This window comes from Carcharodon carcharias, chromosome 13, assembly GCF_017639515.1.
Source record: "Carcharodon carcharias isolate sCarCar2 chromosome 13, sCarCar2.pri, whole genome shotgun sequence".
Lineage (NCBI taxonomy): Eukaryota > Metazoa > Chordata > Chondrichthyes > Lamniformes > Lamnidae > Carcharodon > Carcharodon carcharias.
The window spans coordinates 45,892,529-45,906,412 of record NC_054479.1 but is presented as its reverse complement, the minus strand read 5'-3'; the positions used below and the strand labels follow the sequence as shown (position 1 = coordinate 45,906,412).

At 37.6% G+C, this 13,884-nt stretch overlaps 1 protein-coding gene across 1 annotated transcript in view; it reads left to right on the top strand.

Moving 5' to 3' along the window:
• taok3a (TAO kinase 3a) overlaps positions 1 to 13,884 on the top strand; it is a 108,920-nt gene that overhangs the window by 85,097 nt on the left and 9,939 nt on the right. The window contains exons 12-15 of the mRNA XM_041203056.1: positions 1,063 to 1,230; positions 4,106 to 4,309; positions 7,858 to 7,995; positions 12,151 to 12,192. Coding sequence (XP_041058990.1) covers positions 1,063 to 1,230; positions 4,106 to 4,309; positions 7,858 to 7,995; positions 12,151 to 12,192 — 552 coding nt within the window. The remainder of the gene's footprint in view (positions 1 to 1,062; positions 1,231 to 4,105; positions 4,310 to 7,857; positions 7,996 to 12,150; positions 12,193 to 13,884) is intronic.

Sequence of the window (13,884 nt, the reverse complement as noted above, 5' to 3'; positions counted from 1 at the left end):
GATGAACAAATAGACTTCTCCGCTGTAACAATTCTATGATTCTGTGACCGTTACCAAGAATAAACTTAGACTTTTGGTTATCAATTATTTTAGATTTTTGTTATTAACTAATTTTTATATAGTTCTCTAGTTTCAAGTTATTAACTATAACTTGCTATTATCTTAATTATTAGCTGAGTTTAACTCACTTCCCTAGCTTAGAGAAAAATAAAACCATTACTCACCAAACAATCATCTGCCTGCTGTCCTGCGATGTTCTTCATTTTCTTTTTGTTATTTTTGAATTCTCTGTATATATCCTGCAACCTCTTGTGCCTGGATCTAATTGAGGTATTACATGAAAAATGAGGTCACATGTTACTTGGAAAATAAGAATCTAAATTCGATAGATGAGGCTAACTGCTAAACTATTTGTCCTTTCTCTCTCAAACCACACAAGTAGTCAATTTTGGAATTAATAAACATGGAAAATGATCTGACTTGATGCTGGAAAGAATGTAACTGACGAATCTCAAAATATTCTTAAGTGCTAATGGGCTGATGAATTTAAATTTCCTGTTTGCATGGGACATGTACAGATTTTATATAGTGTTAACATTCTGGTTCATGTTTTCGATTTTGGAGAATGGAATGGTGCATTTCTAGCATGGATAGGTTGTCCAAACATCCTCTTCAGGAATGCATACAGGTAACCTACATGAGTCCATAAGTATTCTAATAACAGTCTTGCTGGATAATTTGCTCCTAGCACTGGCTGGAAAGTACACATTTCTGGAAATCTACCGTATAGTCCATGAAGAATATCTCAGGGATGCTTAATGAGAATAAAAATCCTGACACAAACATTGAAAATGTGTTCAGTTGCTTAGTTACATTGAGATTACTTTGGTGTACAAATCACAATACCATTATCATTTACACCGCACAAGTGCTTGCTTCGTAAACTGGTCTTTTTTCCAGCGTTATATTCTCTTATATTCAATAGATAATATAGATAATCAGCATGCACAGATTTTGATTTGACTTCTGAACATTGATAATTTGCTATGTCTGTCTTTTCAGCATGATTTTGTTCGCCGGGAGCATCCACAAAGAGTTCTTTGTGACCTTATTGCAAGAACAAAAGATGCCGTTCGAGAACTGGATAATCTTCAATATAGAAAAATGAAAAAGATTCTTTTTCAAGAAACTCGCAATGGACCAACAACAGAATCACAGGAGGAAGAGGAGGTAAGATAAATTAGGTGGCTAAAGTGATAGCTTAAAATCTAAATAACTGAGTAAAGAAGCCAAATGTTTTGCCTTGCAGTCATTCTTTAATTTTCTTCCTTTTGCACATTCCTGACCTGTCGGCAGTTCTCTGGTAACTGACTCAAATGGTCATTCTTCATTTGTAAACTGAAAACACTGAGTTGCAGCAATATTTATGAAGGGCATCACAGCTGAGCCTGATCTGCATGCTTTTTCACAGGAATCATTAGAACCTCTATCTACTGATCTTTTTTGCTATTCCCCCATCCTGTTCCGTCAATGGACATTTAAGCCAATTTCAGTACCAACGTGCTATGTCAGCTGAGGTCAGTCACCTAACTCGGAAAGATGAACTAGGACCTTCTGACTTGTGTACCTTATCAGTGCACTATTCAAGTACACTTATCAGAGAAACTATCTTAGGAGCTCCATGACAGCATTGTGTCAGCATGTCAAAATTCTGACTACTGGCGACTAAAGGAATTGTCAAACTTTTGAGTTGTACTTTTTATTTACAACGCATTGGATGCATATGCACAGTTTTGCAAACTGAGGGTGAGGCTAATGAACAGTGGGTGCCGAGGATGTAATGTTTTTATATTCTTGATAGTTCTGTGGGTATTTTACTGCTATAGTACTAAGCCATGTATACCAAGAAAGAATAGGTTTCACCCTTAAGTTTTAGCTGGGAAGATAGTGGGGGATACTTGAATTGGTCTCAACTTCTTTGGTGCAGGAAATCTAGGTACAATATCAGCTGCTGATTTGTTATTGAGTGTTCCAAGCCAGAATCTATATTTATGTGGACATCTGAAAAAAGATATGTCTCACCTGTGTTGCACCTATCTGATCAAATGTCTTAGCACCACAGACCATTTAGCCTTTCAAATGAAGAAAATTTGCTTGGGCAAATATCATCAGTCTATGAAATCAGACACCTTAGCACAAGTTATGTTTCCAAGTGGAGTCCAGAGTCAGAGGACAAGCAAGGGGGAAAGATTTCTTTACTTAACTTGGAATAAACTTGAATAGTTATCAATGTGTTGTTTGAAGTTTTATTGAAAAAAAAATGTTTCTGTACCTGAATCAAAATTTCTAAAAGCTGCTATGTACGAATGCATTCAATGTTGTTCAACTCGCCCTCCTTTAAATAACTTCTAGAAAGTTATCTGTTAAGATTGGTAATGAATTGCATATAGTTAAATTGGTTTTTTTTACATAGTCATAAGATAATTATGAATATGAAAGACCAGTTGGCCCATCTTAATTCATCCACTCAAAAACCCCAAAAGACCCCTTTCTTCCTCTTGCCCCACCTGCATTGCAGCATCCATTTATTTAGTAAGTGATTCTGGAGTATTTGCCTTCACTACGGCTAGGAAATCATTCCAGTTCATCGTTGTGTGAAGAAGGTGCTCGTTGCAATCTAAATTTGCCTCTTAGTTTGAATCACTTGTCCTACTTGCCATGTATTTTAAAGTAATATTTTAAATTTACCTTTCCTAGCCTGTTGTAATGAATACTTCTCGGGTGCCTCTTTTTGAATGTTGAAAAAAATTTCGTAAGAACAGGCTAATACCAGGATTCAGCCTGATGGCTCTTCTCTATGCTGCTTCCAATGTTTAAAAGTTTCCTTTGTCTTAGAAATGTGAACTCATAGGTGTCTCTGCTATACCATGCATGCATTTGAAGTATATTTTATTAATATTGTCAAAACAGGACAATATTTTAATGGATTTCCTAGTGTATATTGTAAGTTACTACAATAAATGTTCAGATGTTCAAAACTGGATATTTGAATGCCCTTTCAGTTTACACTATTGCAGCCAATTAACAGCAGTGATTATAAAATGCATCCCTTTCTCCTCCCACTACCATAGTTTTCTTTCCTTAAGGAGCACATTCTAGGCTGAAATTCTACAGGGTCTGACCACCGATGGGCATCTCCTGTTTGAGCATTTCTGTTGAGCTTGAGTCCACTCTTACCTGAAATCGTATATGCTATTCCCACTAAGGTTTTCAGATTATTGATCAGAAGTGGCTGTTCAGCCTTTTTTTCATTTACTCCTCCTCACTTTCAAATACTGAAACTAATAGTAGATTTACTGTCACCCCAAATGAGGGCTGCTGACCCTTAAGATTGGGTTCTTGCACTTCTGTACAATTGGACAAGTTTACTTTTTAAGCAAGACTCCTTAATGACAGTACAGTTGTCACAAAAATTTCAGTCATGTGTAATGAGCATATCAACTATTTGGGCTACGCTAGCTTGGATGGTTAAAAACGTTCAAGCATTGAGCAATATAATGACAGAGATCCTTCTAATCTTTGGATTATATCTGCAAAACATTTTGAGTTGCATAAAACGAGGGTAAACTACCAATGGCCACTATGCTGATGAAGGGAACAGTTTGAGGTGAATGAGGTGTAGGACATATATAAAGTAAATTGGCAAAAATACATTTTCTCCTTCCCCTTTAGTGATGACACTTTTTTAATGGAAGATGATGGGCCTTTATCTGCTCCCCCACCCCAAACCGTGTCTAATTTTTCACTGGAAGCATCCACCAAAATTTTTTGACCTTGCAGAAACCCCGATTCCAGTCCTCTATAATGTTTAAACCTCTGATTATTACAAATTGACCATTATTCACATTCAATCCCTCTTGGCTCTTGGTGGATTGGGTTGTGCTTACTTGCTCTAACTGCATAATCCTATTTGAATTACCAGATAGTTAACGTTTTAACTTCCATGTAATAATGAGAAATACTATTCAGTGCATGTGATTTCTAAATGCATGATAGCACTAATGCATGGTTACTTACACTAACATTGCTTTCCTCTATCTTGCAGGACAGTGAGCATGGTGCAGGCTTAGGTAGTAAAGTAGATAGCCTGGGAAGTAATCAGTCCATTCCTAGTATGTCGATCAGCACAGGCAGCCAGAATAGCAGTGTTAACAGTCTGCATGAAGTCTTTGATGATAGCTCAGAGATCGCCATGATGCATGATGGTGATAACACCTTGCAGTCTAATGTCTCCGTCATCCACAGAAAGGTAGGTTTGCAGTATTATGTATGGAAATGTTGCCACTCTGAAGTGCTCTGCAAATGTATAGAATAAAGTTGTTAGATCTTTACCAGAAACATCGAGAAGTCAAGCTTTATGGAAACCTAGAATACATTTATTCTAAACTTTATATAAATAACTTCAGATCAACAGAACACAATCACCCATTCTGTTTTTTGTAAACTCATAGGGATAAAATTCCAAAGTGGGGCTTAGCCCAATCGTCAACTAAAAGTTTAGTGTAAGAGCCGTGGAACCCTAGGCTGGTGGGCAAATGGGAGAAAACCTGCAGAAAGTCACCCTGGTTGTGGTCAACACATCTGATGCTAGGATTTCCACTCCAGTATGTTGATTTTTTTGGCATTGCTTGCCCAAAATCTGAGTAACATTAAGGATTTAAAGTCCAAATTAACATCAGCACTGATCAAGTTTCTGCAATCTTTTGCACTAGTTTTAAAAAAAACATATGGGACCAATAACTTGCCACACCCTCAAGATGAATTAATCTCCATTAAGAGTTTACACTAATTTCACTCGTTTGTGGACTTTCCAGGCAATTCATTTTTAACTAAGCTGCTTCTTGGATACGTGGACATGGGTATGCTTTAAAAGCTTTTGAATGTAAAATATTACAAAGAAGCTGTCTACTGTACTCCAATATAACTAGCACATCAGTCTGTGTATTTAAGTCATTTTCAATTTAAAATCTGGTTACTCACAAGATTGGCACTATGATTGTAAATGCTTTTTTACGGCTAATTCATTTTCAGCTGAACTATCAAACCACTCTTGTAATTTAAAAACTGATAAATTTTATTTTTAAACGTTGCATGATTGTGCTCTTTGCATAGCACCAAACACTCACTCTGCCAATGAATTTGTGTGGGAAAATCAAGAAGCGGACTTCTCAAAGCGGACACAAATTTCACTTGGATTGCTGATTGCACCCAGTGTGTAAACTCTACCCACCAATTTCAGAATGATGCATACCATTTGTTTTTAAAAAAAATTGTTTATTTGAGATGTGTATAATTAATTGGTTTCAGATTTTAATGGGCTAACTTGAGCTTTTCCTATGCAGTTTATTATGCAGTTAACTTCGTTCAAATTACTGCTTTGTAATTAATCCAATCAACAAAGGTTACAGCAAAGCTAAAAATATGCAAAGGGTGGTGGACACTGTTGAAGAATTAAGTGAAGTTAGTGAAATGATAACTTTGACCCTTCTGATGAAATGCCTTTCTAAACTAAAAATGAACTACTGATACCTAAATCTATGTAGTTTTATGTAAAAGTATTTTTGGTTATCAATGTACAATACAATTGGAATTCCAAAGGATCTTGATGGAGCCAATCTTTCTCTCGCCCCAGCCTTTCTTTCTCAAGCAATTCTATCTCTGACTCTGCACTTCCCTCCTGGGTCTCTGTCTTGCTCCCCTCCTTCTCCTGTCATGTCTCTTCCTCATGCTATTCCCACCGTGTCTCTTACTCTGATCTGTCTTTCTTGCACTCCTGTCTCCGCTTTCCCCCATGACCCATGGGTCTCCCTTTCTCACGTTTCTCCTTCCCCTTCTTAAGTGCTATATTATTACGATTTTTAAAAGTTAAGATTTCATGTTTTAAGTAGTAATTACTTTATTATTGATTCAATGAGTTGCATTAAAAGGAGAACAGATATAAGCATATTGACTCCTTTTATTTGTTTGCACTGCTGTCTTGAATTTGCAACGTATGGAACAAGGGAGTTAGGGAAAGTTATGATAAAAAGTTTGGCTAATTGTCCAGTCTGGTTAGCTTTGAAATATGCATGTTGCCTTAACCTACAAATATGACTTTCTTTGAAACAGTCAACTTGCAATGCCCCAAAAAATATTGAGAAAATCTATTTGGTGCTATGCCAAACTGGTCATACTAATTGAAGTTATTCTTCTACTAGATTTATCACAGGTATTGAATTTTAATGGATTCTAACTTTTCCCATGGGGTTAAATTCATTTATGGTATTCCCATGTTAAAGTGGCAACAATACATTTATCAATAATACTGATTGCAGGAAATATGAATCTTAAAATGATTAAAACCAAATTTAACATTAAAACTCCTCATTAGACATTAATCCTATCTAGTATAAAGTATATAATTTTCTCCCTCAATACTTTCAGTAGTTGGAATTATGGAATTCAGTTCTCTGAATTCTGTTTTGCGAAGCTATTCTAAATCTGTTGTGAAAAATAGAGTTGCATGGTTACTTCCATTTCCATGCATCCAAAATACAAATCGAAGTTTGGAGCAACTGTTTTTCTTGTTATTTAAGTAAGTGCCTCATGCAGCGAGTTCTTCAATTTTTAAATTTGCCTCAATTTTATTTACAATGATTGTAATTTTGGGGGTTATGTTCAGAACATAATTTAAAGTATGATCGCAAAGGTAGATCTGGAGTTGCGGTACATGGGCTGAGAAATGCTACTTTGCATCTATCTGGAGTTAGCTGTGTAGGTGCAGAATGACGGTGAGAGCATCCATCCAATTCCAGCAAATTTGCTGATTAAGAGTGCAGGGATAATTGTTGGGTGGGTTGGGGACTCCTTAAATCAGGAAAAATCAATAAGCTTCAAGAGTGTGGTTGACAATAAGTTTTGAGCCACATCCAATAACACGTGTTCAATATTTCAATTTTATACAATAATTAAAAATCGAATTGTTTTTAAAGTTTTGTAGTTAAAATACACTCATAAATGGCATGTAATACTGCATGAAGATTTCAGTCTAATTGTGGCATTTGTCATCTTGGGTTTCTTAAAATTCAGTATAGTGAACATTCAAACAAACTTTTTGTATATCAAGTTCCCATTGTCAGCTTTGGCAACTATTTCCTCTATCAGAAAGCTTGTACTGCAAAAACATTTTTGCTGATGCTTATTAAACTTGTTTCTAGTTCTTTTGTTTGCTTTTCTTATGGATCCAGTCAGTTGAATTAAGTATTTCGGGGAGAATTGTAATAATGGTGACGAGGTGCATCGATTCTATAATATTCCTTATCAATAAGGACTGGAAGATACTTGCCTACATGCAATTTAAAATCAAAAACCAGTAGTTTGAAAATAATTACACCAAAAGCACTGATATTATTTTATAATTGCTTTGTGATAACAGAATTTGTTTGCATACTGAAGCAGATAACAAATGTATAATTTGTCAGCCGTTTCTTATGTTGCCAGTTTTATGTTGATTTAAATGTCAAAACATTAAATAAATATTAAAAATATAAATTTTTGCTCAAATAATCAAATAAGCTTTAGTGTTGCAAAATATTTTTGCTGCTGAAGGTCTGCCAGAGATTCAAGAAGCATCCCACTACTGATCAGCTGACTCCTCTCCTGCAATGTGTTGGTTATTCATCTCACTGTTCAGCTGCAGTGACTGGTACAGCTAACTATGCATTTCATACAGTGCTTGCAAAAGAAGCAGAGGTAATAGACAGATATCCAGCAGGGAAAGCACACAGTTTGACGTTATATTGTTTTATCCCATTTCAGCAGGATCATGTATTCATAAGGGATGAAGCAGGCCAGAAAGACATCAGGCCTGATCTGCGGCCTACACCATCTCTCCATAGTCAGGCCTCTCTCCTTAAGAACCGAGAGCATTTTGCTACAATCAGAACAGCATCTCTGGTAAGTAATGTAAAACGAAGGATTTTTTTCCTCCAGTGACCATTTAGGCTAGTTAATCACATTTAAATTTTTTTGAGTCAAGGCATGATTTCTTCCTTCATTCACTAATTGTAAGGCAGATTTTATTCATATAATAAAAGGTCTGAGAGGTTTTTGTCTTTATTTAAATGTTTTGAAATGCTTAAATGAACGTAGCCGAGTCTCAGATTTAAGATGTACTAAATGTTTAGAGGATTTATGGTTGCAGAGACTTAATGTAATCTCTAATAGGTAATCTGTTGAAGCAGTGAGATGGCTGTCTCTAATGTAACAAACGTGAGCCTGAAAGAGAGTATACCGCATTTTAATGTTTTTGCATGTTTTATATATATGTCCAGGTTACCATTCAATGTTGAAGGAAGGCCCTGTAATGCTAACTTACAGAACATTTTATTCCAGGTCCTACTTGTGAGCTTTAAGAATGTGAGTGGCTTTTGTGGACTGAATTGCAGTAAAATTATTTTTTTGCTGAATTAAATATTCAGAGTTGAAAAATATTTTATTTCAAGACATTTCAAGCAAAGGATTTTAGCTTTAAGTGCACTCTGGTCCTCAAATTGATTTGCGTTCTGTTGTGATTTCTTTTTAAATTAAACTTACAGGTTGGTTGCTCTAGGAGTAGCAGTATGTCAGTTCTGGAGAAGACCTATTGCCATGTATATATTTAAAAAAAACATGTTTTAAATAGCAATTTGAGGTTGTAGGTATAGGTGAAAAGTATAGCCCAATCAGTGTATTGTTTTAATGCTTGTGTTTGTTTATAACATGATACATCTGGTTTCATATTCTGATTTTTGTTTCGGGTGGAAGTTTTAAAACTTCACTTGTTTCAGACATACATATTGCATCTTCTATTAGTCACTACTGTTGGGAGCATTTCATGTGATTGTGATTTTGAATATGCTGGTGCATTAAGGAAATGGTGTGTGCAGAAGTGTTCGATTTCAGTTTAATTGTGTTTGTAGTTCCAGCAGGGGCTTGTGAAATTTGTAGTCTGAGCACTTGTCACCTCAGTCCCAGTAGCTGAAGTCTTCCACAGTAGATTTACGAATGACTGAAAATATATTGCCGCTCTTTAAAAATCTAGCTTTCTTGTGGGGGAAGCACTTTGGGAAAGATGGATTTTCCTTTTTAGTGCTGAATGTCAAAGTTCAGTGCAGCAGAAACCCTTTTTACAGAAATCAATGAATGAAATAATATGAACAGCTTATGTTCTAATTTTGCAGTGAGGGATTCTGCCCCAATGAGCTTTTACAAACATGGTGGTGTAGAGGAAAATCTTTCCCTTTTTATGCTGGGAAATTTTAGCTTCACCCATTTTATCCACCAATTTTAAAACAGTTTGTTTTTTCAATACAACTATACTGTTTTCACCTCTTCATCCAGATATTCATGCTGTATACTATTGACTTTAAGAAATTAGGTGTACCCATCATTCTCTTCTTGTCAACTTGTCTCTTTTATATTTGCTTTTCTACTGGTTGGGTTGGCCTGAGTAATTATGTTAATAAATGTTAATAGTTTCAAATACAAAATGGGAAACCCTTGTGCCCAGCAGACCCAACCATAACGGCTAGCTGTATGCATGAAGACAGAATTAGCTCTGTCACACAACTATTGACCCACTTTTTTCCTAACTGTGCTGTTTCAAGTATTGCATTATATATTTCCATATAGGATACAGATTAGAGCAAGAAAAACAACTAAATACATTAAGGTTTTGCTCTGATATTGGTCTATAGTTTTAGTTTCACTTTAACTTCCTCTACATGCTTGTACCTTTCCTCTGTTACATTTCCTCAGAATATATTAAATCTCAAAATGTTATAGCCTGAGATTTTTGCAATTTGCTAGTCTTTCACACTTTGCATTGTTCCAAAATTGTGAATCAGAACTACTCCAGGACTAGAAATTTTATACAAATTTTACTTGGAGATTTAGGGTGGGTAAAATAAAGCTGATGACAGTCTGGCTGTTGAGTTCTGCCAAGACTGTTGTTGCAACTATTCTTATTAATCCACTGATGATTCCTGAAAGATGGGGACAGATGACTTCCAGTTTTTCGTATTCACATTTGATACTCAGTTGTTCACTTGCCATTAGTCTAGTTGAGAGCTAGTTAAAATACATCATTGAGGGAAATACAATTTGATTGTCCATCTAGAATAATTTGAACTGCATTACTCTGAGCAGGTGTAACATGTGTAAAATGGGAATATTTCTTAAAACTCAGCCTGTTAAAATCACTTGTCGATCTTTTCTCACCTTTTTTAAGTTTTGGATTGTTGTTTCCCGTCTCCCAGCTTACCTAATCTTATCCTTACGAGCATAATGAGTATGGAAGGATACAATTTACATGCAGCATTTTTTGGTAGAATAACTCAACTGACTTGTAAGCACCCTAGTGAACATTGTATGCCTATTTTTAAGCAAATATAATATTCACTATATAACAGTGGGCTGGATTTTATGCTGAGCATGTTTTGGACAGGATGGGGACATAAAATATGAGGGGTGGCTAGCCTACCAACTTTTCAGCCAACTCCGAGCTGTCCTGAATAGGTCGGGGGGTGGGTGGTGGTGTGCGGATGGGCAGCCTGCCTGCCATATGTAAATTAATAATTAGGGGTCAGTTGAGCTTGTTTACAAGCTAATTGACCGCAATATTACACTGCCCACCTCATAACACAACTAGTTTAGGCAAGCAGGCAGGAGTGGGCAATCCGTTCTTCAAAAAACCTTTCCTTTAAAAGGTAGGAAGGAAGGGGAAAGAGGTGAAACTAAATGGCCTTGACATCAAAGTAGCCTTTGAGTATGGCATCAGGGAGCCCTAGCAAAACTGGAGTCAGTGGGAATCAGGGAGAAAATTCTGCTGGTGGAGCCATGTCTAACACAAAGGAAGATGGCTGTGGTTGTTGGAGATCAATCATTTCAATCCCAGGACATCACTGCAGGAGTTCCTCAGGGTAGTGTCCTAGGCCCAATCACCTTCAGCTGCTTCATCAATTACCTTCCTTTCTTCATAAGGTCAGAAGTGGGGATGTTTGCTGATGATTGCACAGTGTTCAGCACCATTTGCGACTCCTCAGATACCGAAGCAGTCCATGTCCACATGTAGCAAGACCTGGACAATAACCAGGCTTGGGCTGACAAGTGGTAAGTAACATTCGTGTCACACAAGTGCTGGGCAATGACCATCTCCAACAAGAGAATATCTAACCATTGCTCCTTGGACGTTCAATGGCATTACCATTGCTGAATCCCCACTATCAATCTGGGGGTTACTATTGACCAGAAACTGAACTGGATTAGCCATAATATATACTGTGACTACAAGAGCAGGTCAGAGGCAAAGAATCCTGCAGTGAGTAACTCACCACCTGACTCCCCAAATTTGCTGGTCCTCCTACAAGATGGCACCTCCTTCCTTACTCCCATTCTGCACTCCAAAACTCGCACTCCCTTCCCTGCGCCCTCTTCCATAAAGTACCCAATCCCTGCCCACTCAGTGCCTCTGACTTAGCTGAGTCTGAGATACATTAGGGTTTTCATCATGGACTTGCCTGTAGCCCTGGCAGCGCCCACTATTGAGCTCTGATGTTGCTGGGACAACAAGAGCTGCCAGCCAGTCAGGCCCACACTTTCCTTGTTGCCACCCGCATTATGTTATTGCTGCGCGACAGACATTTTCCTCAAGGTTGGTTTCTGACTGACTTTCTAGTTAAGGGGCTGGGGGCAAACAGTATGTTTCCCTCCCCAGCCCCGTGACTGCACTTTAAAAATTATTTATTTTCCTACTATTTTTCTGAATTCACGTGCCACATGATGCGCAAAAAGGAAAATAGAAAAATGAGCTAACATTTTTTGTTCCTTCAAGTGATGTAGGCGCCACTGGCAAGGCCAGCATTTTTTGCCCATCCCTAATTGCCCTTGATAGCGAGCTGCTGCCTTGAACTGCTGCAGTTGATGTGGTGTAGGTACACCCACAGTGCTGTTACGAAAGGAGTTTCAAGATAGTGAAGGAACCACGGTATAGTTCCAAGTCAGGATGATGTATGGCTTGGAGAGGAACTTGCTAGTGGTAGTGTTCCCATGCTTCTACTGTTCTTGTCTTAGGTGGTAGAAGTTGAGGCTTTGGAAGGTTCCAAAGATATGTTGGTGAGTTGCTGCAGTGCATCTTGTAGATGGTACACACTGCTACCACAATGCGTTTGTTGGTGGTGGAGGGAGTGAATGAAGTTTGTGGATAGGGTGCCAATCAAGCGGGCTGCTTTGTCCTGGATGGTGTTGAGCTTTTTGAGTGTTGTTGGAGCTTCACTCATCCAGGCAATTGGAACGTATTCCATCACACACCTGACTTGTGCCTTGTAGATGGTGGACAGGCTTTGGGGGAGTCAGGAGGTGAGTTACTGAAGGATTCCTAGTCTCTGACCTGTTCTTGTAACCACTGTATTTATATGGCTAGTCCAGTTCAATTTCTATTCAGTGGTAACCACCAAGAACTTACAATTATTTTAATGTCAGATTAGTATGCAAGACGCATAAGCTCACCACCATATGTTGTAATATGAATATACCCATATAGAGATAAATAAAGCTGGATATAGTATTGTGACAATTAGGGGGGTTGGCGCCACCTTGTGGTTGAATGCATTTAACTTAAAATTAAGCACGTTGGACCAGTAGAATTTTTTGTAATTGGTAACTTCCACATTGTAGAGTTGAGCTGATTGACTTAAGTATTCAGGGGGAACCATGTCATGGTTGGCACACCGTTGTCATGTTTTTGACATTCAAATATGGTGATGTCAGAAAGCCTTGATGCTTGTGGCAGTCATTTGATCTAGAGTTGCATGAAAGGATGCAGACATGTGCCAGAATGCAAGTTTGTTTCCCCATAGTTTGAAACTAACTTCTGCGCTTCCAATTCAGCAGTTTGAGAAGGCAGCTCACCACCACCACCTTCCCAAGGGCAGTTAGGGATAGGCAATAAATGCTGGCCTGGCCAGTGACGCCCATATCCCATGAACAAAATTTTAAAATTGTCCTTGGGGTTTGAATCAGGTGAGAATATTGCCACTGAACCAAGATGAGTAAGTAATTCTGGAGGAATAAACATTAATGCATGGAGGCATATATGTTTGAGCCCTAGTTGCTGTTTTACATTTGGTGGTACCTCCCCTTGTGCAATGTATATGTATGCTACGCAGTTTATGTAGATATAAAAATCACTATGGCAGGCAGTCTAATGGCCTAAAGTTAGCAGATTGGAAGGTAAATGTGAGAGCATTGTTTATGCCGTGGGACTATGAGCAATGCTGGCCTGGGACCCAAAATGTAATGCTAGTCTTTTATAGTATTTTGGCTAGAACTTCTATTGAGAAAGTGTGCATGGAATTTGTTTGTTGTGTGCCATAACCTCTTTTTAAACTTGTATAGATATTACTCTTAAAATTGGAAATGTGACCTCCAGTAAGGTATGCAATATTGTTTAAAAAGCAGTCCGATTTTCATTTTAAATTAGTGCCCGCTTTAGAATAATTTACTACTTGGTAGCACATTACAGGATGGATCCATATGCTTGAAGAGGAAGCTATTAGACTTTGGCATTTTTATACTAAATACACCATTGGATCAGTACAGTGGTCACTCCTATAGCAGGTTTGGCATCCATGAATCCAGTGTATGCATTTATTTGCCCTGTCTCTGATTTAAATATGGCAAGATGCTGGAGTTAAGAAAGCGGTTGCTACTGTACTCAAGCTTACTGGTTTTTATATATAATATATCTGATAAGTGATCTTGTCTTGTAAGGTGGAATCCATAGACCAATTGTCAGATTTGTTAAGC